This window comes from Rhopilema esculentum, chromosome 20 (genome assembly GCF_057945365.1).
Source record: "Rhopilema esculentum isolate cy_ngs chromosome 20, ASM5794536v1, whole genome shotgun sequence".
In the NCBI taxonomy this organism is placed as follows: domain Eukaryota; kingdom Metazoa; phylum Cnidaria; class Scyphozoa; order Rhizostomeae; family Rhizostomatidae; genus Rhopilema; species Rhopilema esculentum.
In genome coordinates this window covers 7,691,292-7,715,198 of record NC_142834.1, presented here as the reverse complement: position 1 = coordinate 7,715,198, position 23,907 = coordinate 7,691,292, and the positions used below count along the sequence as shown (strand labels likewise).

General features: G+C 35.8%; 2 protein-coding genes across 2 annotated transcripts in view; one reads left to right on the top strand and one right to left on the bottom strand.

Annotated features, from left to right (window-relative positions):
- The first annotated feature begins 1,150 nt into the window (after nucleotides 1–1,150).
- On the top strand, nucleotides 1,151–19,137 carry LOC135687751 (neuronal acetylcholine receptor subunit alpha-10). Its single transcript, XM_065204390.2, has 7 exons — nucleotides 1,151–2,292; nucleotides 8,131–8,270; nucleotides 9,190–9,234; nucleotides 10,669–10,778; nucleotides 11,444–11,676; nucleotides 12,012–12,224; nucleotides 15,219–19,137. Exons 1-7 carry the CDS (start codon nucleotides 2,235–2,237, stop codon nucleotides 15,914–15,916), a joined length of 1,497 nt encoding a protein of 498 aa, XP_065060462.1. The 5' UTR covers nucleotides 1,151–2,234; the 3' UTR covers nucleotides 15,917–19,137.
- LOC135687750 (AP-3 complex subunit beta-1) overlaps nucleotides 19,019–23,907 on the bottom strand; it is a 21,335-nt gene continuing 16,446 nt past the window's right edge. The window contains exons 24-30 of the mRNA XM_065204389.2: nucleotides 23,490–23,608; nucleotides 22,136–22,312; nucleotides 21,699–21,741; nucleotides 21,354–21,438; nucleotides 20,810–20,907; nucleotides 20,048–20,186; nucleotides 19,019–19,169 (exon numbers count right to left, since the gene is read on the bottom strand). Of these exons, the coding sequence (XP_065060461.2) occupies nucleotides 19,019–19,169; nucleotides 20,048–20,186; nucleotides 20,810–20,907; nucleotides 21,354–21,438; nucleotides 21,699–21,741; nucleotides 22,136–22,312; nucleotides 23,490–23,608 (812 nt within the window). The remainder of the gene's footprint in view (nucleotides 19,170–20,047; nucleotides 20,187–20,809; nucleotides 20,908–21,353; nucleotides 21,439–21,698; nucleotides 21,742–22,135; nucleotides 22,313–23,489; nucleotides 23,609–23,907) is intronic.

Here is a 23,907-nt window from a genome sequence, read left to right as displayed (position 1 = left end):
GACAGAAAGGTTGAAAAAGAGAGTGGGTCCAGGAGCCTCTCAGCTGGAAAATCTTTAAAGATAAAGCCTTTTGATTTGTCTGAAAACCACAATTTCATCATTACAAGGGATGCAATCGATAGTCACTTTTGTTCAGCAGCGTGGCTTGACCTCCCAGACCAGGGGATTCAGGGTGATCAACAGAAACATTTTCCTATGAACATATAGATGAAGAAATATTTAGGTACTATTCCACCTATCAAACTATTCCAACCATGGATTTTGTAGATTGACTAAAGATTTACCGACAAAGTAATGCAGATTTGATAAGGAGACACTCCCTACACCACCCCCGCTAGCCACGCCCCTTTATTGCTGCTAGAACATGAACCACCATTGCTTTGAAAAAGTTATTTAAATTCCAACACGTCAAAAGGTTTTCTCGATAAAAGAGGGCTTATTTTAAAGGGGCTCCTTTTGACAAAAAGAGGCACAAAAATAGCTTGAAAAAGTGGGGGACATGATTAACTGAGGCCTCTTTCCCCCTTACATCTTTGGATCTAAAATAGTTGCAAGGAAGATATAAAGAAAAACAAAACTCTCTCAAAAAAGGCAGTGATGTTTTTTTCTGGAAAGTACAATCATTAAAAAGCACTTAGTGGAATTAATTTTTCCAAATGTGGTGTATCGGCACAGTTAGAATTTCAAAGGAATAGAATCGCTAAAAAGATACCGCGAGTGAAACGATGCTGTAAACATTTCCATAAACATAGTCTTCAGAGAGCTAAGTCGTGAATTGTGTCAAGGATTGTGTATTAATGTTTAATTATAGATTCAGATTGGACAGCCTTATTAAGCATTTCTTCGCAACTAGACCTGCAAAAGGCAATCACACGTCTGCTTTCGATTAGATGACACGATCTACGAAGCAATGAATAATTTGTTAATTGATTTACAAAATGATGTAATGCATTCAATTTCAGCCATTTCTTTTATTCAGTATGTGTTAGTATAAAAGATGTTTACAACCCAATTCGACTTTAAGCCTTCAAATTATTAAACATATCGTCTATGTAAACAATTATATCTACATAAGAATGCAGGCACCAACTTCATTTCTCCCTCGGTGTCACCCTAATCTTGAATGTCGTAATATACAAGATTCAGGGGTGATTGCCAAAACCCAGGGTGTAATTGAAAATGTTCACACTGGGCTAATTCGGTACTTTTGAGGTGAATTGAGTTTTGACGAGGGCAGATCTTTTACAAGCCAATCAAGAAATCGAATAATTGCGTTAAGAATAAACAATACGTTTCCTGTGTGTTTTTGCACGACCTATTTGTAAACAGACAGTTGTTTATATTTTTCTATAATAAAATCGAAAAGGATGATAGGGCAACAGCGGCTGGACTTCGCAGATGTCCTTTGTGACTCGACAAGCAGGATAACACAATAATATCAAGGTGATAATGAAGAAGGAGAAAGTTTATAAATGCATAATACCCTGTACTGTTGGATAAATGACAAGGCAAGAATGGATTGGAGATAACAATTAACTCCGTTGCCACTGCTCAAAAGGCACGAAGATATTCGAGCAAAAAATCTTAGTAAAAGGGTCTTGGTCTTTGCGTGATTAAAAATTAAGATTGCAATTAAGGCTCCCATTTTCACATCCTAATTTAAATTGGATATATTCTCCTACGGTCAAAATATCCAAGTGGAATCCCGTTTTTTCTTAAACGACACACCTTGTCTTCACAGGTCTGTTTATGTTAACAACAGGTACTGATAATGTACTGTTGCCATCCGAACTCCACTTCACTGCTTTCCGATTGGCTACGACCTTTATTACACAGATCGGCATGCTGAACCAAAGGAGTTTTAACAGAGAGACACACATTTATCGGTTAAACAATTGACGTTAAGACTGGTAACGGACAATCTAAGATCCGTCTTTACGATTCAATTAGACCAATTATAAAGCAGCTCGACGTAGCTCACAGGTGGACCCAGGCTTCTTGCAAAGCAAACAGCATGAATTTAGCTCGACTTATTACGCTTATGATATGTTTGTTTTATGAAAGGGAAACTTCGAAAGGTTTCGACAGGAAACCAGTACCGTCTTCTCTCGTATTCTAAGTCGTGTCAGATACTGCACTGCATCGATGAACAACGTCCACGTAGTTTCTTGAAACTCGAAGAGATTAACAGAAAATAAACGAGACCGCGACGTGAAAAGGAAATCTGCACGGTGATGGAAGTGATAATTATTTTTATCGCGCTGCTCGCTGCACTTATCCATTGGCCTTCTGGTAAGTTAAGCTAGGAATAATTAAAAGCAACTTTTCTTGTTTCTTTTTGCATTTGACAACAATGCTATACCTACTGGTAAAAGTAGCTACTGCTATGGTATCGCTGGTTCAAATCCTTACGCAATAGCAGAAAGAAAGTTAGAAGAGTTATTATGTTGCTATAAAAGACGATGTGGTTTAGAAATTTTTGTTAATCAAAATGTTATAAATATGCTATTATTGATTTATTTTCTTTAACAAGATTATTTTCTTTACATACATGATATAAACTCATTCTGTTTGTCAATTCTTGCCCTCACATTACTGTTACTTAAAAACACTATAACGCAACACAAAGGGGTATTTCAAAGGCTAAAGTTTTGTTTTAGGTTAAGCATACCGTGCTTTATTCTAATTCAAAAGTTGAAAAATACAAGACAATTGTTATTGTTTCTCTCCAAAGACTGATTTTTACACTAGGAAATATCTCAGAAAGCATTTATGAAAATTTAACATAAGCAACTAAAAGCCTGCACTTTAACTCGGGAAGTTGTTTGAAGTCGCCTTTGCAAACTGACGTTAATTTTCTAAGGTTTTTAGTAGTGATTGTATGACGGTCACAAAAGCTTGCATGGTATTCGCCATTAAGCTGTCAGCTTCGATGAGCGCTTCTCAAGCATACAATATTCAGGTCGTGTATTGTTTGAAAGACGTTTTTTAATATTTTTAACATACGACTGTATACAGGTTATTGTGTCTGAAAGCCAGCAGAAACTTTTCAACCGTTCGCTTGCACTATTTTCTGCTCTTTCTGAGCTCTGAAAGTACAATACAACTGAAAGCTTGTCGCAATCCTTCTCTAAAATTTGTGTATTGCCTTACCAAAATTGATATCATTCACCTGAAGTTTGGTCTGATTAAATCGTGTTTTAAACTTGCTTCAATGCATGAAGGCTTTTTTCACATAACATAAGTGTTCCAGGCATGCACAAGTTTGACGAGTTTTTTTTGGAGGACAGACTACACACGAGTTAAGTGAAGAAAAACTTGATATTTAAATGACAATGAACCATACGCAGTTGTGTCGAAATTCTCTTACCTATTACAATCCTGTTTGAAAATTTCACTTTTGTTAGATTTGTCTTAAAAAATCTAAATCGCGAGCTACGGAAAATTGATGCTTGATGCTATTTCCTGTAATGTTGGTCTCCTATATCCTAAAGCCATCAGGCAACGGATATTTTTCTATGAAACTATCTATTCAAAGTTGCAAATGAACCTAGACGAGAGAATTTTGCACATGAACCTCGTACCTCTACATAGACCACAGACTCTGGCTTTTTAGGCATAGAATTACGTGAAGGCCAACGAAGTTTTCTTCATTGGTGGATGCGTTTGCGCGGCATCAATTATATTCAATCACGTTGAGCATGGCTGATAATGTTATTTCAACAACAGTTTTTGCAAATAGAAAAGTCTGAAAACTTTGCAGTCATGGGGTGCAGTAATCTTTAGGATAAAATATATTTTCCTCAGAAGTTTCCCACGAATAAAGTTATTTTGAAAGAGAAAACATGGCGTCCAAACGTAAACAGAGTCTGCTCCACAGCTTGGCCTGGTGCAAAAAATAACAGTAAGCTGAAAGTGATGCCAAAAGGGCATTTATCTTTCCATTTGCCAAATTCTGAAACCTTTCAAAATTTTCTAAGGAAAGTATGAAAACAAGGTTTGGCCTGAAAGGGTAGTTTGATTCCCTTCGTTTCATCGACCTTCTCAATGTAGTTAGTCTTGTAACCGCCATTTTTTCTCGACTCCAGTTAAAGAGCAGTAGAACAAACATTTATATTCTATTAAAAGTATTTGGATGTAAAGTGTACTCCAGTATTTTCTGCAAGTGTAGCATTTGACATGTGGATGCTGTAATATACCCTGTTCTTTAGAATGAACTCCTCTTTCGTGCACAAAGGGGTTTGCGTTGATAAAATCCGCACATCAAACCCACACGACGAATATAGCACCAAAATTGTCATGACGTCATGTGGTCAATGCAACAAACTTGATAGATAAGACCTTGCAAGTGAAAGAACAAGCTAGATTCGACACAACCTACACCTCAGGCAGCCCGCACCAATCAAAATGAAAAGACACATTAACAAATTAACTTTTGATATAATGTAAGTAGCAGGGACATACATACATTTATTATATAGAATTATATTATTTAGCAATGAAAAGATCATAAATTGCCTTAACCACGCAGTAAATTTAATGTGTAAAAGAGCCACCATTCAAACTAAAAATCCGCTCTTTTTTGTGTTTGGCTATTGATGTTCCTCAGCACGGAAATGTAATAAATGTTTCTAATTTGACTTAATCCAAGATTGATAATGGAGACTCATTTTCATCCGATAGAATTCATAATTTTGGTTCACAAATTACCAGAAAAGCCAATACAAGCAACAAGCTTGAAAGGATTTTTGAAATAAGTTAATGACAATTTATTGGCTTTTCTTTAATTTCTTCCATACATCGATCATCATCTGCCATCTAAAACCCACATTATGTGGCTAAAATCTCCATAAAGTGAAAAAACGTCTGCATTTCAACTGTCAGGAGTATAGAGGTTCAAGCTCCAGAAGAACGCTGAAGGGAGTGAAAATGCAGATGAGCAATCAGTCATTTAGAATTTTGGGCAAAAGATTGATACTGTTATTCCAGAATCTACCCTGTTAATCCACATCTAGCAAAATTGATCTTTTATTAAAACATCAAGCAGTGATTTTTACCTGTCAATTTAAAATTAACACGTTACTGTCTAGATTGACTCTGTAGGATTAGTGGACGTTATCTATGATTCGGTTTGCTTCCACTTCATTTTATCACTCGGCCTTGTACAAAGGGAGATCCACAGCCAAAGAGTCCAGGGAGCAAGGGCCTTAGTGACGTATGAAGCATTTATAACTTTGGCGGCACAACCAGGGACGGATTTAAGCAGCAGGGATTGGGGGTGGTGTGTTAGACAGTGATTGAATTTTGGTGCCACATTCTTCATGTGTCTGGAAAATAATGGAAGTGCCCATTTTTAAAATTCAAATTCTAACTTTAAGATAAAAAAGATAAGAAGATAAAACAATAATTTTTGCATCTTTTTGCTACTACTTCTACCAAAAAATGCATTTTACCGAATCAAAGAAAAATTAACCGAAGAATACACAAGTATTGGGGCTTGTAACATTCCCCACAGCCCCTGGTTAATCTGTTCCTTGGCACAACTTTTGGAAGAGTGCCTATTATGGTTCCCAGTTACAAAGAAGCTATGACAAAAGGGCACTGCAGCTGGAAAATCTTCTGATATGGCAATTGAAAAGATTTTCCAATCGTGCCACCCGCCAGTTCCTACGCCTCTGAATGTTCAGTGCTATGATAAGAAAAATGATAGTTTTGGCAAAAAACTATCAGAAACAAGTAGAAAATGGCAAGCTCCCACGATTTCACCAGCTCTACAAGGTTGTCAAGAAGTCTCTTTTGATTTCCTTCTTCACAAATAAGGCTTTGATTATTCCAATGTCAATATTGTGATTTAGTACATCTTTCTATCCCTTTTTTACTGTCCAACTCCCCACCACCTCTGTCATAAAATGTTTTCAATATGATGCTAGCTAATCAGTTCTCCTAGACTCGTCTATCAGATCCTGATTAACTTAAAAAGCTCTCAGTTCATGGTAACTATTCTTAATTCCATCTAATTTAAAACGATGAAGAAATTGCAGAATTCTATCTTGTCAATCTTTGCAAGCTCTGAAGTGTTTTTCTATTTCTGCTTACTGAATTCAATAAGGTGTTCGCAACACAACCAAATCTTTTTTTGCTTATTGGCACTTTGCCACTTTGCCACGAGAACCTGCTTTTCCAAAGAGCTTTCCGAACATGTAGGTAATTCAAAGTGTAACATGTATGCAGCATAGAGAATGTATATTGAGCAACTTAGATAACGTATAAGAGAACTGCAATGAAAAAGCAAGATGTTTCATGCTAGAGATTTTTTAATTGAGCACGGAAATACTTCTTAATTCATACGAAGGATTGATTTGATTATCTAATTTGCGTTTTAATGTAAAGAATTCATCAGATCTACCAATAGTAGCTTTGTTCATCGAAATAATCAATTACTGATAACAGTAATAATGTCAATATTTGAAATACAACTGGATTGGTAAAGGAAAGCTAGGTGGAAAGGAAAAACCCCAACGCTATTTTCATATCTTAAGTGTGTCACTAAAGACATTGATATTGATATAGATTGAGCACACGAGACATTGACATATTCCTTATACATTATATATCTTCACTTACATATAGAATGAGTTGAGAAATCGAGTCCAGAAAGAGCTTCTGAAGATATCTATCAAGTTGCAAATATTTAAAGAAGCTGTTATGACTAATAATGTTGCCAATAGTTGGCCAAAACCCGTGCCAGTGGGAAATTCAGCAAAGATTCTTTTATTGTCATAGGAAAATAAGACTGTTACAAAATATAGTTATTGGCATATTTAGTATGAAAAAAGCGAACACATCTATCTGTGGCATTGTCTAGCTAAAAGTTTCATCAATACAACGTCTAATTATGAAATCATATCTCTTCACCAGGTAAATTTTATATCAATTCATGTGAAGATTAATGTTGGAAGAAAGAAGGATTCTTCCCTAGAAAGTATATATTATGCAGAAAGATTATAATGTAATCGGATATTTCTTCATACTGAATCAAATTTTGATGCAGGAAAAAATCTCCTCGAAGTATAAGGAAATGCACATCTTTGCCAAGAAACAACACCTTGTCAGCAAAGCAGATTTTTTCCAGGAAGGAAGAAAAGATAGCATCTTCTGAAAAAGCGAATATGGTAAAGAATAATCTACCAAAAAAGTCGCGAATGAAACCCTCAAGAGCTTTTCCTTAAAATAAAGATATAGCTCAACGTCAGTTTACAAGTGTTGATATAATGTTCTGCCAAAAAGGAAAAGAATATCATCATAGTAACTTTCTTGTTATCTTTTTTATCCTATCTTTAAAACTTCAACGTTTTCTTGAAAGCCTTACATGTTCGCCAAATGTTATGACTATTGTTTAGTGTACAGGTATTTACCGCCACTGATCACCAACAAAAAGTACGTTGTTTCTGCTTTGCATATCCGAAATCGAAGGTGTTTTACAATTTGTTAGGCATTAAATTTACGTTGTTCACATACACTTCAAGGCTAGATCCCGCAATGCAACTAATTAAGACAAGTTCTTGCCAGACAAAAGAATTTGAAAAGAATACACTCGAAAACAATTAACCACTTTACAAAATTCACCCGTTCCCAACTGCAAAAGTTCACAATTTAATAAAACTCTTGGCTATGTTTGTTTCAATTGAAATTGTGAAAAGTAATGGCAAAACGCTGTGTGCGCCTAGAAAAGGCCCTATGAATTTTTGATTTGATCAATGTTTTAGCTTTATAATGCAACCCACACAAGCATGTAGCTTGCAAGCTGACCCTTGAAGCTGCATGCGGCATTTAGACATGTGAAAGAAATTTATTGGATATGACTTTCAACTTTTGGTTGGTGAACACAAAAAGGCATGCATTTGCTTCGGTTTACGTTTGGTCATGAATGGAACCATGGTCTTTTAAAGAGAGTTCTTGAGAATAGACAAAACTGGAGCATACTATCACGAAAAGTATATTATAGATAAAGGAAACCAACAAGCAATCTTGACACCGAGGCAGATCTAAGAGAATTAGACTTTGCGCCGCTGTATCTCAAAAACGTGCATGGTATGATGTCTAGGCTGATTTTGTATCTACTTCTTACAGTTTGCCTGACGAGTGAAGCAGAAGTTGAACTACTGGAACATCTCTTTAATGGCTACAATTCGGATGCTAGACCAGTGCTCAAGGATTCAGATGCCGTCAACGTCACACTGGGCATCACCATAAGCCAGATTGTCGATGTTGTGAGTGTTTTTCTTGTTGTATGCATTGAAATGCAGCAAAGTTATATATTCGCTGTGTTTAGCAACTATGAAAACTGCAATAGTGTTCTCCCCACTAAGAACCCGATGTCAATATCTGAGATTGGCGAATCATGTGATTGAGGTAGCTCTATGCAAGCTAGATATTTAAGGTGATTATACACTGATTTCAATTTAACCATACCAACTTCTTATATCTCACACTCTATGTTGTTTATTTGATGTGTCCAAGTGATATGGTTGGAAATAAATGTATTAGTGATCATTAACGAATAAAAATCTCAAGAGAAAATTTCACGAGCAAACCGCACTATCACCTTCCCCCTCCTACAGACAGGACCTGCCATTCCTCTGCTTATTTCAACTGCTTCTCGGGGCTTTGCCTCCTCTTCTTCCCTTTAAAAACTGTTTGGATGCTTCTGTGTACATTTTTTTGTATAGAAATGAATAGGGAAGTAGTTCAACACGAGTTAACTGGCAACAAAGTAAACAACAAGTTTACTTTTAATTCATTAATGAAATCACGTCCAGGGCGAAGTTAACCCACAATCCAAAGTTGTCTTTCTGCCCCCACATCAAGCTCGCTTTGCAAACAAATTCAAGAACATCAGGAGTGAAATTGACTTTGCAACAAAATGTTTTCATCTGCCCCAAATAAACTAGTTTTGCAAGCAATTTTAACAAGGTTTAGGATGAATTTCATTCACAAAACAGAATTTTTCCATCTGCTCTCAAATCAAATTCGCTTTGCAAGCAATTGGAGGTTAAGGAATAATACTTATAAAATTCTGCAAGAAATTTAAATGCATTTTTCTCGACCAGATACAGTACCCATGACCAAGGTTTTATACTTTTAATGCAGAATGAGTTCCTTCCTTAAACTGTCCTTTTTGTTTTTTAGGATGAAAAAAATCAAATTTTTACAGTCAGCGTTTGGATGAGACAGGTACTTGATTTATTGTAAAAAACTTGAATGATGATGTACTTTGTATTAACAGGGTGCATATGAAAACATGACGTCGACACGTTTTCCAACTAGTGGCAGATGTTTTTTATCGCTCAAGGCGTGGACCAATATTATTATGCGGATGGAGACGACCTAGCAGAACCACGGCTTTTCAATGAGTGATCTACTCTGCCTAGCTATAGCTAATGTATTTGATTAAAAATGAATAAAAACGGCTAGTTTTGCAGACATCAAATTTTGTTGCACGGAAACTATGTGTACTTCCCAATTGAAAAATCTTGTTTTTATCTCGTTGCTAGTTAAGTTGTGACATTCGCAGCTCAAGACTCAGTCAATTTGTCGGGCTGTGACTGTTTCTAAATTTGTTTTGAGCCTTCAAAATGCTTTTCAAATCAGTTCGTTTGGCAACACAATCCAAAATGATTTGAAGCAGGAAATTATACTTAATGGAACAGCGAGAGCTTTGCTTCTCGGCAAGACCATAAACTCCCTAACGTTTCGACAAAGTAATTATATAGACTCAACTTGTGCTACTGCCGGCCTAACTTCTGTGTAATGAAAACAAAGGTTACAAATTTTGAATGTTAAACTTTGTGATTTGCATTGAAACTTGCAAAAATCAAGAACAAGAGAATCTAAACATAAGGTCAATGCAACCTTCTTATTAATGAACTCCAAGAAAAACATGAAAAGCATTTACTGTTTATGAAGCTGTAAAAAACAAAACATGATTTAGTCAGTGAAGTGAGATATCCGGCAAAGAAGAACTTGTGAAGATGCTACCATGGCAATGTTTATAAGAACAGTGTTGCTAGCGCGTCAGCATGTCAGGTGCTTTGTGTCAAAAGCGTTCTTTAGCCTTAAAGCTAAGATTTTTACAGTTACGGGACCAATTCAACCTGGGTCACAACAATGAGTTCAGGAAGATCGAAAAGATTTGTTTAAAAAGACGTTTATGTGTCAGTCAAAACTTTAACAGGCACAGTGACCTGAACATATTTGTCATAATCAGCAGCAAAAACCTTCTTCAACAGTATGGAAATCTATAGTTTTTTACGCAATAAAATTAACCTATTACAGAAGCATCAAACACTTTTGCTACACACTTATGCATAAAGCACATGGTGAAGCAATACATCGAAAAATCATTGTTCAATTGAATAAGAAGTACGTAATAAGAAACAAGTAAAGAAGATTCAAGAACAGAAGCCAATTTTGCAAATAAGAGGTTCACAAATCTGTGAAGACGTTGAGGCCATGTGCATAATGATTCTTGAGTCGTTAAATTTGTATCATTTCTTAGAACCAAATAACTTTATCTCCAGCGTAAACAATTTTGATACTGAGAGTGTGAAACATGTCTCACTAAAACCACTTTGCTTACAGGTAAAAATATCTCTACCTTTTTTACAGAAATGGAAAAACCCTCTTTTAGCATGGGATCCTAGTCGATTCAACAACATTTCGAGTATTAACGTACGCCCAAAGAAGTTATGGTTACCAGACATTGTTTTATACAACAAGTTAGTTAAACTTTTACTATCTTAAACTTTTTTTATCAAAGCCTTGCCTGTCTATCTGTCAATCTAGCAATAAATATGCACACTCGATGGCAGTACGTTAAAATTGGTGTTGGAAAAGATTCTAGGAATATACCGACTAAATACTTATAGGCATATATAAGGTCCCTACAGAACAATAGATAATCCATGTGATTTGATTGGTCACATACCATAGACAAACTTTGATTGACGGTCTGTGATACAGGGCTCGTACTTGTTAGGCGGGCATATAAATTTGAATGGCACCAGCGTTAATCAAATGCTTTAAAGGAAATCGATAGAAACTTAAGTTGATTGAGACATTTGTCAATCAGCTATTGGCCAATCAATAAACGTGCGAAAGGTATTTCGCTCATTGATTGGCCAGTGTTCATTGACAGAAGGCTGCAGCCCCCTTAGAGTAGCATTCGATTGCCTTTAATGTATGATTTGTTGTGATATGGTAGCACAGAATCTTTATTCTGTGATGGTAGTATGACTTATAAGAAGGGGTAGGGACATGGCCCTTACTGTTCTCTTCTTAACACATTAATAATTTATATCAATCATATCATAATCATAAAATAATTAACAAGCTCTTAGCCTTGATCTTTGATACTATGGTTCATGATTTGTTGTTGCTCTAGTGCTGATTCCGACATAACCTTTGGAGGCAACTTCGATCGATTAAACACTCGCGTGATATTATCGCACAATGGTAATAGTGTGTGGTTGGCTCCCGTCATAATCAAAAGCAAATGCCAGATCGATGTGAAATACTTTCCGTTTGACGAGCAAAGCTGCAGCCTAAAGTTTGGTAGTTGGACATATGATGGGTTTCGCCTGAATCTTGCAAAGGAGGCAGAGAAAGCTGACTTATGTAAGAATAAGCGGTGACACTTTTTTTGCGAGATCTTACATACTTTTGTCGAAATTTACTGACATGCAACTTTCCTATTAATGAAATTATGCCGGCAATCGCCAGGCCCTGTTAAGTTGGATTCAGCTTTTGGCTTGGCAATGTTTTCCTTGTCAGTGTCACAGATTATCGAATCAGCATATCTTTTTATAGTTCCTTGGCAACATCGGCTGCATTGGACTTTTTAAGATACTGACGTAGCGAACCACAGCTGCTACTATCTTCACCCTTGTCTTCTTCACTGAATGCCTCTAGCTCGCTTATTGTCATTTATAAGATTATAATTCATATTGTAGCTAAATTCTTGAAAAATGCAGAGTGGCATCTCGTTGATGTTCCAGCTGTTCGAAATGAAGTGAAGTACTTTTGCTGTCCAGAACATTACCCTGACGTCACATATACATTCATCATGAAAAGAAGATCTCTGTTTTATCTGACAAACCTCATTTTCCCAATGGTGCTCATGTGCGCCTTGACAATTTTGTCATTTCTTCTACCAGCAGAATCAGGTAAGAGACATTTGCTAATGATCCACCAATGGCTCATACTTTGATAGACAGAAAATTTTGCGTTCCATGTCGTTGTAAAAGTTAAAAACATAAAGCCAGCAGTAATGACAGTCGTTTCTTTGATACAGGGTAGTTTGTGTTTCTAAAATGGTCTTTTGACAAAATCTGCAGTTGGAAAGATCGACATAATTCTGTTATTTGAAGAGTTAGTTGACATGTCTTGCTGTTTTGCAAATAGTGATGACAGTGAGCTCCGAAAATGATATAAAGCAACATCTATTGGAGGGGGAGATGAGTAAGATGCAAGGGAGAGAGAGATGAGATGCAAGGGGGAGATGGGATGCAAGGGGGGGAGATGATATGGAAATAGGGAGATAAGATGCAGAGGTAGATGAAATGCAAAGAGGGAGATGAAATGTTTTAGGCAGTTTGCAAGCATCTAGTGAAGTGTACTAAGGCTTTTGGCAGAAGATGAATATGGCTTCATCTGGTGTAAATACTTCGAAAGTTCTATGGTTTTCGCTGGAATTTATGGTCCTGATGTTAAATATAATACATTACTTATTCCAGATATAATCTGGTCACTAAAAGGATTTGATCTAAGAAAGTATTGTTCTGCTGAATGCATCACAAATACCAACTCCCCTTGATGACTTAGCAAAAATCAAAATCCTATTCTGGGTGTTTCTTAATCAAAAGAAGGGGTCTTTAAAGTGAAAATGGAGAAAACACATTGAGAAATATACATTCTCTAGTGCTGCAACAATGTGGAATGAGTGAGATTGCACAATAGTGTATTGGCCACAAATTGAATAGTAAGACTTCTTTGGAGATATTCTTTAATTGAGCAGCTTTTTTATTGACTGCTATATAAACATTTGACATTGACACAAGATCTTAATCAAAAATAGGGTTATTCGTAAATTGAAGAATTGTTCTTAGTAATTGTTTAAGACCATGATCGCTATACTTGTGGGACGTTTTAATAGAGCTGAGAGACAGTAAAATTGGTTTGCAGCACTTGTAATCCAGATATCAGTTAAAGTGCTGGATAGCATTAACTCAAAAACCCATTGTAAAAGCAGATCATGCCCAAGGATAGAATAGTCATCGTGGTCGAAGACCAAACATAGAAATCTGGAGATTCAACCCTTTCTGGAGCAAGTTAGTTCAATCACCTTACATGATTGGGAAAACTGAGCCACTACAAGGTATCAAATAGAACTTTTTCTAGAAGAGTGAGAAAACCATAAAGATCAAGCCATATTAATAGATCATTTTCAAAAAATTGATTCGTCTTTTCACATTTCCTCGTGAATAAGTAAAGATATAGAAGACTTGATAAATCTAAATCTTATCACGTGGGTGGAACCTTTAAACATTCAATAGTGATTTCACTATGTCGTTGAATTCACTTTTTCAAAGCACAAAGCTGGAAAGATGCTGGGCTGACAAAATACCTGATTTTTGCAAACAAACATTTTCAAAAAAAGGCATAAACAGAACAGCTGTAGACAGCTGCTCGTGTTTATAAAATTTGCGAATTTCTAATTGCCTTTAAAACAATGGCATTAAAATTTTCAATGACAAATATTCCTTACCTACTGAAACAAGCTCGAGAAACTAATTTGGTACGCAATTCTATCGGTCGATCTCATGCAAGCAGAATAATGGAGGCTTTCCCTTTGGAAATGCTTCTTGTGGCGATTTACGTAACAAAGGCCTCGCCTCAGTTTAGAAAGCAAAGAAGCCTAAACTATTGTTTATAGTGCCTTTGACGTCATACATTATCAAGGTTGGAACATAAGGCACTGGTTGGTAATTGAGAAGACAAATATGGCATTGACGAAAGATTTTTACATAACAAATATTCTTCTATAAATCAAAGCACAAAACCAGCCGCAGCATACGGTGCATTTCTTGCATCCCTTGAAAATTCTATCTAAATATCGATTAATTTTTTAAATATCTGAAAAATGTGCAAGATACAAGCATGCATCAAATACAATAACGAAACATTTTATCAAAGCTTCTTCGAGCGGATTTTTGTGTTGGCCAAAATTCTGAGATCATAAGACCTTTTTTATTATAATCGATCATTTAAAAGCAAATCTGGGAAGAAATTATTGCAGAAACCACATATCAAGCCAAATTAGATCTTCATCTCTTCATGGTCAATATTATCAACCTTTACTGTCAGAGACTTAATGTGTCTGGCTAAAATTAGGTGTTATATCAAGAAGACAAATAAAGCAAATCAAAGTTTGATAATAGTACGTCAGAGTTTTGAAGAAAAGGTTGTTTCAACATTGAATTGTCACCTGGTGGCAGCATTTCAGCTAAAGGAATAATGAGTTGGGAATAATTGATAGAAATACGATAAAAAGATTTCTACAAATTCAATCTTCTTCTAACTTTTTGCATCTGGAACTTTCCCAACTTCTCGGGCATTAAGATCAAATTGGCTGGTAACTACCGTAGAAACCTGCATAAAAAGCAGCTGGTTTGAAACTTTTAAGCCGCTTGAATAGATTCTCATTTGACAGACACCATTATAAATTTCAATCTTTATGTTTCTCAAAAGGTTTTTATACGAGGTTTAATTTTTGGAATCAAGTACAAACGACATCTTTCCTGCAAGTGACTTGAAAGTGTCACGTTGTTTTCGATGAAATCGATATAAAGCAAAAGAAATTATAAAAGAAATGATGAATGCACAAGCAGCCATTAAATGTCTATAGAATGACTTCTGCAGCATAGGCTGCATTCTAGATAAAAGAGAGTTCCAAAAATTCCAATAATTTAGGCCCATTATAAATACAACATATGATGCTGATACTTCAAATGTGCATGCAGCCTTTATAGATAACTCACTATAATAATTTCGAGTCCATGCCTTTGCAGGTTTCTACTGTATTGCTAATGTTTGTTAATGTATTATGTATAGGAATGATAAACACGATCACTTTATACTAATCCGCTTTAAATTTCTAGGTGAGCGAATATCTTTGGCAATCACATTGCTGCTTGCAATGACAGTGTTCATGCTAGTGGTTGCTGAGATGATACCACCAACAAGCGAAGTAATACCACTGGTCGGCATTTTCTTCAATGCAGCCATGGTTGAAATGGTGCTAATGATTGTCAGCCTCTGTGTTGTCATTCGCTTCTACCACAAACAGTCCACTGATCCACCAATGCCGCAGTGGATGCGTAAATACGTACTAGATAACTTGTCATATAAACTGAAAGTGAGATCCAAGAAAACTGCTCGTAACAGCGACGAAAGCGTTCGGCCACACGTCGAACTAGTGTACCTATCCAACAATAAAAGTAACGGCAGACTCGATCTACGAGTTGATAATAACGCCGCGGTCATTCAGCAATCTGGACCAAAAAGAGCCATTTCTAATGGAATGGCGAATCGACGAAAGGAGAAGGGTTACTTGATGGACGGTGCAGGTAGCACTGCAAGTGCGAGAAACGAAGGAATGTTTGAAACTGGAATCATCGCGAAAAAGCTTGATATTATCATCGAAAAATTGTCGCAAAAGGAACGGGATGAAAAGTATCGCCAAGAGTGGCGTATTGTAGCAATGACATTTGACAAATGCCTTTTGATAGTGTTTTGCTGCATTTCAATTTTTACAATTCTTGTTATATTTCTGAACTCTCCAGGGTATGTAGTATAATGACTGGAAGTGGGTACCGGCTAGCCAAAAGCCTCAAACCATAAAGTGAAAACGAGACTCCACCTGACAGAGATTGCTGAGATAAAGTTGAAAGAGGACTGGGTATCACTGACAATTTTTGTAGTATGATCTGCAATACCACAAGTTAACTTTTGTGCAAGAACCAACAAACCTGGTGAAGGTTTGGTTTGCTACAATCACCTATGGAAGACCCAAGTTTATGAGTTTAAGTCTTATTAATCTGATAAAATCTTTGCTCTTAGATGGCGAAAATTATTGAATACTTAACACCTAAGGCAATACTCGAATATAGACCTAAATATCTTACTAATTGAATGTGAACATCATTACGGCTGTATACATTTGATTTTTATCTCAAAGTCAATTTGTTTGGAGATCATAATAAGTCATAAAAAATTTCTGAGATACGTTATAGGAAATATTTTATAATAATCTGTGCATGGTGTTTGATTTCAGGGTAATGAATTTTGAAAAATGCTTAACGCATAGAACTTTAACCAGATAATAACTCGTTTAGAAGAATCAATTTGGCTTTTGATTAGGGAAATGATATTTGCTGTCATAATAAGGGTTGTAATATCATGCTATTTCTAACTGGTTTCATTCATAATTCAATAATGCACTTTTGCTGCTAAAGTCGTCTCCATTTCTCTCTCCCTCTCTCTTTTTCTAACTGCCTGTCCGTTCAGTTTGTCCTGTATTCAAAGTCAATAACTTGTTGCACTAAATAAAGACTCGAAAATCACCCAAGAACACCACGATCTAAATATATGCTGCCTTTAATGTGACCACTTATTCCAACAGCTCGTTTTTGCATGCCTAAATTGAAATGAATTGCAAAGTACTTTTCTTACTGACTTCTGAAAGAGTTGAATGAATTTAAATTAAGCAGATAATCAGCATTGCAAAAATGGGTTTTAATACCTTTTGCAATGGCATCGAGATACTGCTTGCTAAACGGAGAAAATACATTTTTATCACACAATTAGAAAACTTCAGTATGACATGTTTCCGCTATTTCGTGCCTATTTCAATCATATATCTATACGTTAGGTTTCTTTCAATGGGCCCTTCGTCCATTTAAAGGCTTCGTTCCTAAATATTTTGCAAACTCTACAGTAAATTATAGTATCCTGTCTCTGTTTTGTACTGGATTAAAATTTGGTAAGTGGTTAAAACGGATTTATTATCATCAACTTTTACTAATAACTTAATTTGGAAATGATTCTTTGCATTCGGTCTGGCTTTATCTTCGATGAAACGATATAATCTTATTTAACTTATAACAATTGAAGCAGAATGGTCAGTTATATAGGGGAAATGTCTAACAAAATTTGACAAGATATGGAAACTTTGTTCGTTAAGGAAACTGGTAGCTAAGCTTTCTATCTTTACTTGAACAGTTGATAAAACTATAAAGGCATAGGATATTTTGTCTCAATTTTACCTGCTTAAGTCTTACGACGCTCATATTTAGTGCCAGGATCTCCTTCCATAGCTTTAAAATACGGCAAGTATAAAGCAAGGGAAAATAAAAACGAGCTTGTGTGATTTGACAGCTCATGTAGTTATGGATTATGTTTAAAGAGCATCAAGTATCATTATCGTTAATGTCGAATCTATGCTCAGCTTAGATTTGGTGAAAAAGTTCATACTTTAATCGGCTAACTTGCACCTGACATCTCTCTTTTTGTAGCATCCATGGAACAGAATTCCTTTGATAACAAGCCGTTTTTTAATATAAACCAATTAAACTCAAGTCACACACCCAATTCCAAGAAAATCCATATGAAGATATTAGCTTCGAAGGATCAAAACTATGTTAATTTGAAATCATCCCACAATCAGCAATATGCATGAGAACTTTCAAACGCAAGCTAAACGCATGTTTTCAGATCCTTGATAGCTGAACCATTTGAAGCTCTCAGTCTTCTAACTTATCGTTTTCAAAGTTCAACTTTATTTTCATTTCTTCCCAGTAGTGCCTGGGGGGCTCAGCCACTTTGTTAAAATTCAGGAAATTTAGGGGGGCTCAGCAAGTGGGTCCTCATTTTGTTGGACGAATTCTTTGTTGGCAATCCTTTTTTTTACTATCGATTTCTCATGAATGAGCAATTGCTTATCAATCTGTTTGTGTCATCGGATAGTTTAAATGATTTCTACACACAACTTATACAAGCAGATTTCTATAACACAAATCCAAGTATATTGGGTGTGATAAGGGTGTAATCATGGGTGTGGCCTTTGAATTTGCCTACAGTACAGACCCTTTCATAACTTTTAAGGGCGGCACCCCTGTTTATCTCTCATAATCTACCTCATTAATATTAGCTTCATTCAGAAAAAGACAGTGGATCTTTGTTGGATCAATACTACCCTTATTTCTCATCCCCATTTTCATGTAAGCCTCGCCGAAATTACGTGAAAAAAATTACGCCCTATAACTTAAAAAGAAAAAAAACACTAGCTTTCTCGTTCCAAGCTATTTTGCTAACTGGATATAAACGATATGACAAGGCTAACAGTAATATTTTCTTGCTGACGCTTTTGAAATATAAAATCTATATGACATGACAATATAAGGCGACATTACGAAATTAGAGAAATAAGGAAGTCAAGTGAATAAGGAGCCGACCAGTGGAATAATTAAGGCAGAATAATATGACATTGACTAAGTTGATTGTTTCTCGTTTATTAGTTTTTAGATTAAATTTTTTTCATCCGCAGAAGCGACAGCTATGAATAAGTAAATTTTGGTGAATGTAGCTTGTGCAATGGACCCTAATCGGTGAAATATGTTGCAATATGCGACCAGTTCTTTTCCAGTTTGCAGAAATAGGAAGAAAGGCGTCAACTTCGCACAATTTTAGAAATACAAACCAGATAACTGTACAAGGAGATAAACAATAACGAACTATGAAACTGAGTTGTTAGTTAAAGAAAAAACACCTTTTAAAAAAACTACATTTGCAAAAAATAGCTCTTCTTATGTAATAAATTCCCTTTGTAACAATTAATTCTGCTAATTCTAAACAGTTTCGATAGAAATTATTGTTTATCTGATTACCTCAGATAATTGGTTTACGAGATCATATTGGACACTTCCTTTGACAACAATGACGTAATACTGATTTTTTCGCAATTAACGATGATCTTTGCAGTGTTGTCTTCGCCGGAGAGTTGGATCGTGAGAAGCACAAGGGTACTCGAAGAAATCAACTTCGCAGCGAACCTGAAAAAGCAAATACTTCTCGGTAAGGTAAAGGGAAATACCTCGATCTTGTAGGTCTAGAAACACTGTTAAAACAAATGATTCTGTCATCGGTCAACATCTTTTAGACAACCCAGATTATGCAAAACTCTATAATGACGACATGTTTCGGATAATTGGCAGAGCCAGGACGTCCTTCCATCTAGCAGTTTTGGAGTCGATCTACATACAAACCAAAAAGCCGCCCTTGTGTAGACAGAAGGAGTTCGTTTTCTCTCTTGGACTCCAGTGGTAATTTTTTATTAGGCTCGCGGCACTGATTGGTCAACTATACCGGTCTTGTTCTTGCGTTTTTCTGATTGGCCTATTTCGATCCACAACTGTGTAAATATTTTTTATCGTGTTCTTTCGGACCCTGATTCTGATGTTTTATGCTCTGAGGAGTGTCAGACGAAAAAGCTTCTAGTATGTTGTAAAATGTTTGCTTTTTTCAAAGCCATTTTGGAATTACCTCTGGAAGTTAAAGGATTTGGTTTTGCAAAATTTATAAAATTGTTGGTGAATCAAGGTGTAGCCCAGAAACCTCAACTGAATGTCAGACACTGCTTACGTTTGCAGAATTCACCATTCTCAAAAAAAACACGTGATTGGCTTAAAGAACATATTACAGCATAGAAACGCGAAACGCCAAAAATGAAGGTCAACGCAGCAAGAACAAGGAAAAAAGCAAGACCTTATTGCAAAGCCCTTCTAATCTTAATGGAATCTTCTACACGCGGAGAAGGGCTATTTGAATCAAAAGTTTATAGGAGCATAAACATATTTTGAAAACCAGACAGCTATATCGGTAAAAATTGACAGTTGCAAGGGTAGCAGACTTATTGGAGTGAATTTGTCACCTGTATACAAGATCTTCAGTTGAAGGGACCAGCGCAGTGTTAATATTTTGTGTGATTTTAGAAATTAAAGCTTTTGCGTCTTTGAGTCCATCAGCCACCACAGTTGATATACAGCTTTCAGTCATTCCAGTTAGCTTCGCTGGAAAAAATTAAATATATATTGGTTACGGCAAATATACACTAAAGAAATTATTACAATTAATTAACAATAGATAGCGTAATTGATAGCTCCTATCGTTACGGCTAATAAACGTTGTAAATCTACATTATAGTAGCATGGCCATGCTAACAAATAATATCGAGTATGGCAGTATTCTTAATTTCTTGAATTAGTCCATCGGAATATTTGCTGAGATGGGAATTCTTAATTTTCAAGTAAATTACATAAAAGGGAGGGCCTTTTTTAAAGAGCAATCATTATTATTAAAATTCTAAACCAAGGCGATCCTCAAGTGCGCTTCACAATTTACTGTGTTTCACAATACTTAAGTAACAAGAGATGTGTAAAGGTCGTGACGGGAGTAAGTCTAAATTGTTTGTAACTGGGAGCCGACATCAAATTGAATTGACACCACTCTGCTTAAGTTTAAAATTCAGCACATCTTTAAACACCAGTATGTTATAGCAGGGATATCTGACTGAGCAGGTACAAACGGCGAGGTCATTTCTCAGATCTTCAAGATCGTAATCCGATCGATCCATTATAGGTTTAAAACTGTTTTGGCTCCCGACAGCCTATGCAAAAAGCAACATATGTCCTACCTTTCTCGGATATGAATTCGTCCTGAGAAATCGGATTTCTTTGAACTAGTTCGCCAACAGGAGGTTTGACTGTTACAGCAAATTTTCGAGTATTTGTGCTGAAAAGACAGGTCAACTATTCAGGTGATTTTCTGTGTACACGAGGTTAGAATTTCTACAAAAATTGGGGGTATAGAATTTAATACAACGGCACGAATTTTATGTCAGGGTGGCAATACAAAAAAATTTCGATATATCTTATAAACTTGCAAATAATACTTTGTGGTAACTTGTAAATGAGGGATGCAGCTCCTTTGAATGAGGTAGAGCTGTGTCGACTAAAACATGAAACATCAGCATGTTTGTAGGAGCATGGGGGAAGAAATTAAATCTGCATTGGCCAACTTGGAAACGTTCCAAATCGTGGAAGCAACATTTGAATATTTTTCATTACCAGGCAAAGAAATATGACCACATTTAATGATTACAAGAACATTGCGAAGAGAGATACAAAACAGAGAAATATCATGGGGAAACTTTGCCGAATGCACAAGCTTAGGCATACCAAATATCAAAATTGGCAGGTTGAGTTGTGTCACGAAAATCGATGCCAATGGATACTGCCAGGGTTTGTGAGGTATTGAGCACGTCTAAAAATAAAACAGATTACAGAATAAGGATGCGTAGCTAATATAAAGCAACTTCGTAGCCTATAGTAAATTGATTTCAAATTTCAAAGATAGGCAATAAAGATGAAAATTTATGATATAGAATAAATGCTTAAATGTTTAGAAATATTCTTCTATATTATACAAAGACAGCTGAAGAAGAAAGGATGTTTAATGTGATTTTACTTCAAAAAGAAATTACTTCAAAGTAACTCTTTGAGCAAGAAATGCAGATTACAAACCTATTTCCTGAAAGTCGTGCATTTGTAGGCCGGCCGAAAGCCTCTGAAAATAAAATGAACAAAGAGGTAACATCACTTCTGGATGAGCCAATTATCAAAGTATCCAGAAAGCAAAACATGAGACATATTTCCAAATCTTCATCTTGAGGTAAACCATTTATCAAAATGAGAAAAATCAAATTTTTTTCTGCATACCAAAACAGCATTTCGTCAAACAATTTTCAGAGTGTGAAATGTCGGAAAAGTTTAACGGAAATAAGTGTAATAGTATTCACTATTTTATGTTTTTTTAAAATCACGCAATCCAAAAGTTGTTAAAGATTTTACAATATCTACTCTTCCAATGCCGCTCTAAAATAGTGCAGCATAAGATATGACATAGCTCAAATTCAAAAAGCTTAATTAACAAAATAAACAGATATCTGCAAGGCACAAACCTTACTTCCAACCGAGATCTTCTGAATCGGTTTTGCAGAAGTATTCTTAAGAATTAATTCAATAGTGACCATAGAATTTGAGTAAATGCAAGGAGCTCTCGTGAATCTGTACTCGATGCTGAGTCCTTCACCTGCTATTCGATTTAAGAGTTCGTATGTTTTTTGCACATCTGTAGTCTGCAAAAGAATCAAATATTGAATCAATTAGAAAAGTGATACCATATCGTGAAAGTGAAGAGAAGCTGAAGAAGAGAAGATCAAATTTTGTTGAGACAGAGAATATCTGTCTATTCTATCATTCGGCTAATCAGGTGTCATTCTTATTTACTCATTTATTCATCTCTATATTTGTTTACTTATTCATTTATTTATTTGTAAAATTTTAGACAAAATTCATCTTCTAAAGGACAATGTGAGTGCTTTCCTTAAAATTTATATCTTAAAGGCAACTTGTCCCCTCAGTGATTGGCTAATATGGACAAAAGCTTATCCCGCCTTAACGGATTACGCTGCTAGCTTTGGCTGGCCTAGCTTCGGTAGTGGATGACATTTGAACCTGCGAGCAAAATGATATCGGAAATGGCAAGCAGATTTAATTACTGGAATTTAATGATGATAATGGAAGCATTTCTTTTCCCTGTTGACATGTCTGTCGCAGAAACCAAACAGGGAACCAAATTTTTCTAGCCACAGCTTCACTACAATAGGAACACAGCCATTTTTGGTTAAAAAACTCTGGAATCAAAGTTTTCTCTGATTGGTTTAAATCGTTTAATTATCGGTCAAGCTCAATGGTGCGTGAATCACACTCCCATGAAAATAAAATTGAGCACAATAGGGAACAGACTGCCTTTAACAAAGTTCTCTCACAATTGCCCTTTTAAACTTAAAAAATATTATGCAGTCGAACACCCTAAGATGCGAGTTAAAAAATTGGCGGTGCAATGTGTTTTATCATATTAGCAATTCCAAGTGAATTAATCTTAAGTGCAAAAAAGGCATAAGCATCTTGCACACGTATAAGCAAAGGGACGTGTAAACATGAAAATGATATTGAATCTCGATTGGAGTTTTGAATGGCAAGTATCACTTTATCATATTTAAGATAGGAACAGACACACACCAAACTACAATAACATTCTAAAAACTAAAGCATACATTTCACTTATACAATAACAAAATTCTAATCCTGGTAAAAAAACTCTGAAAACTCTTGAGAATAAGCCAAAAACCTATTTACATCTATGCAGACGGATCGCTAAGAGAAATTCCCTTTTAATTATTCTATCTAATTAGAGAAATGTTGGCTGCTAGAAGAGAAGAAGCATACACTACAAAATAAGGACCATCAAACCTGAGGGTTTATCGAGTAGGCATTTGATGACGTCAATGACAGAGCTTCCATTTCCGAAGAAAGAGATGGAGTCAACATGTCAGTGGATGTACTGTCAATAGTCGGGAGCTGATCTCCGACTGCAAGGAAACATACTTACGTGAGAATAGTTTAAATACTTGTTACTTAAATAAAAGGCAGGACTCGTTGCCAGCTACTAAACAAACATCACAAGAAAGACTAAAGAAATGCAGCTAGAAGTATAGAAAAATATTGTGAACGCAGCTCTTTCTTGGCTAATTAAATGCTGACAGCTTTTTATAATACAGAACCTGCCAAAAGTCTTGCAACACCAATAGTATTTTTGTCATTCAAATTTTATTTCTTTCCCCTCTCCCTTTTAAACAAAAATGGATTCTTCTTCATAGAAATACACTAT

Bases quoted from the DNA above. Each gene is read 5' to 3' on its own strand.
- LOC135687751 (XM_065204390.2), top strand. From the start codon at position 2,235: ATGGAAGTGATAATTATTTTTATCGCGCTGCTCGCTGCACTTATCCAT. The intron at 10,779-11,443 runs GTTAGTTAAACT...TTGTTGCTCTAG, and splicing joins GACATTGTTTTATACAACAA to TGCTGATTCCGACATAACCT. The intron at 11,677-12,011 runs GTAAGAATAAGC...TTCATATTGTAG, and splicing joins GGCAGAGAAAGCTGACTTAT to CTAAATTCTTGAAAAATGCA.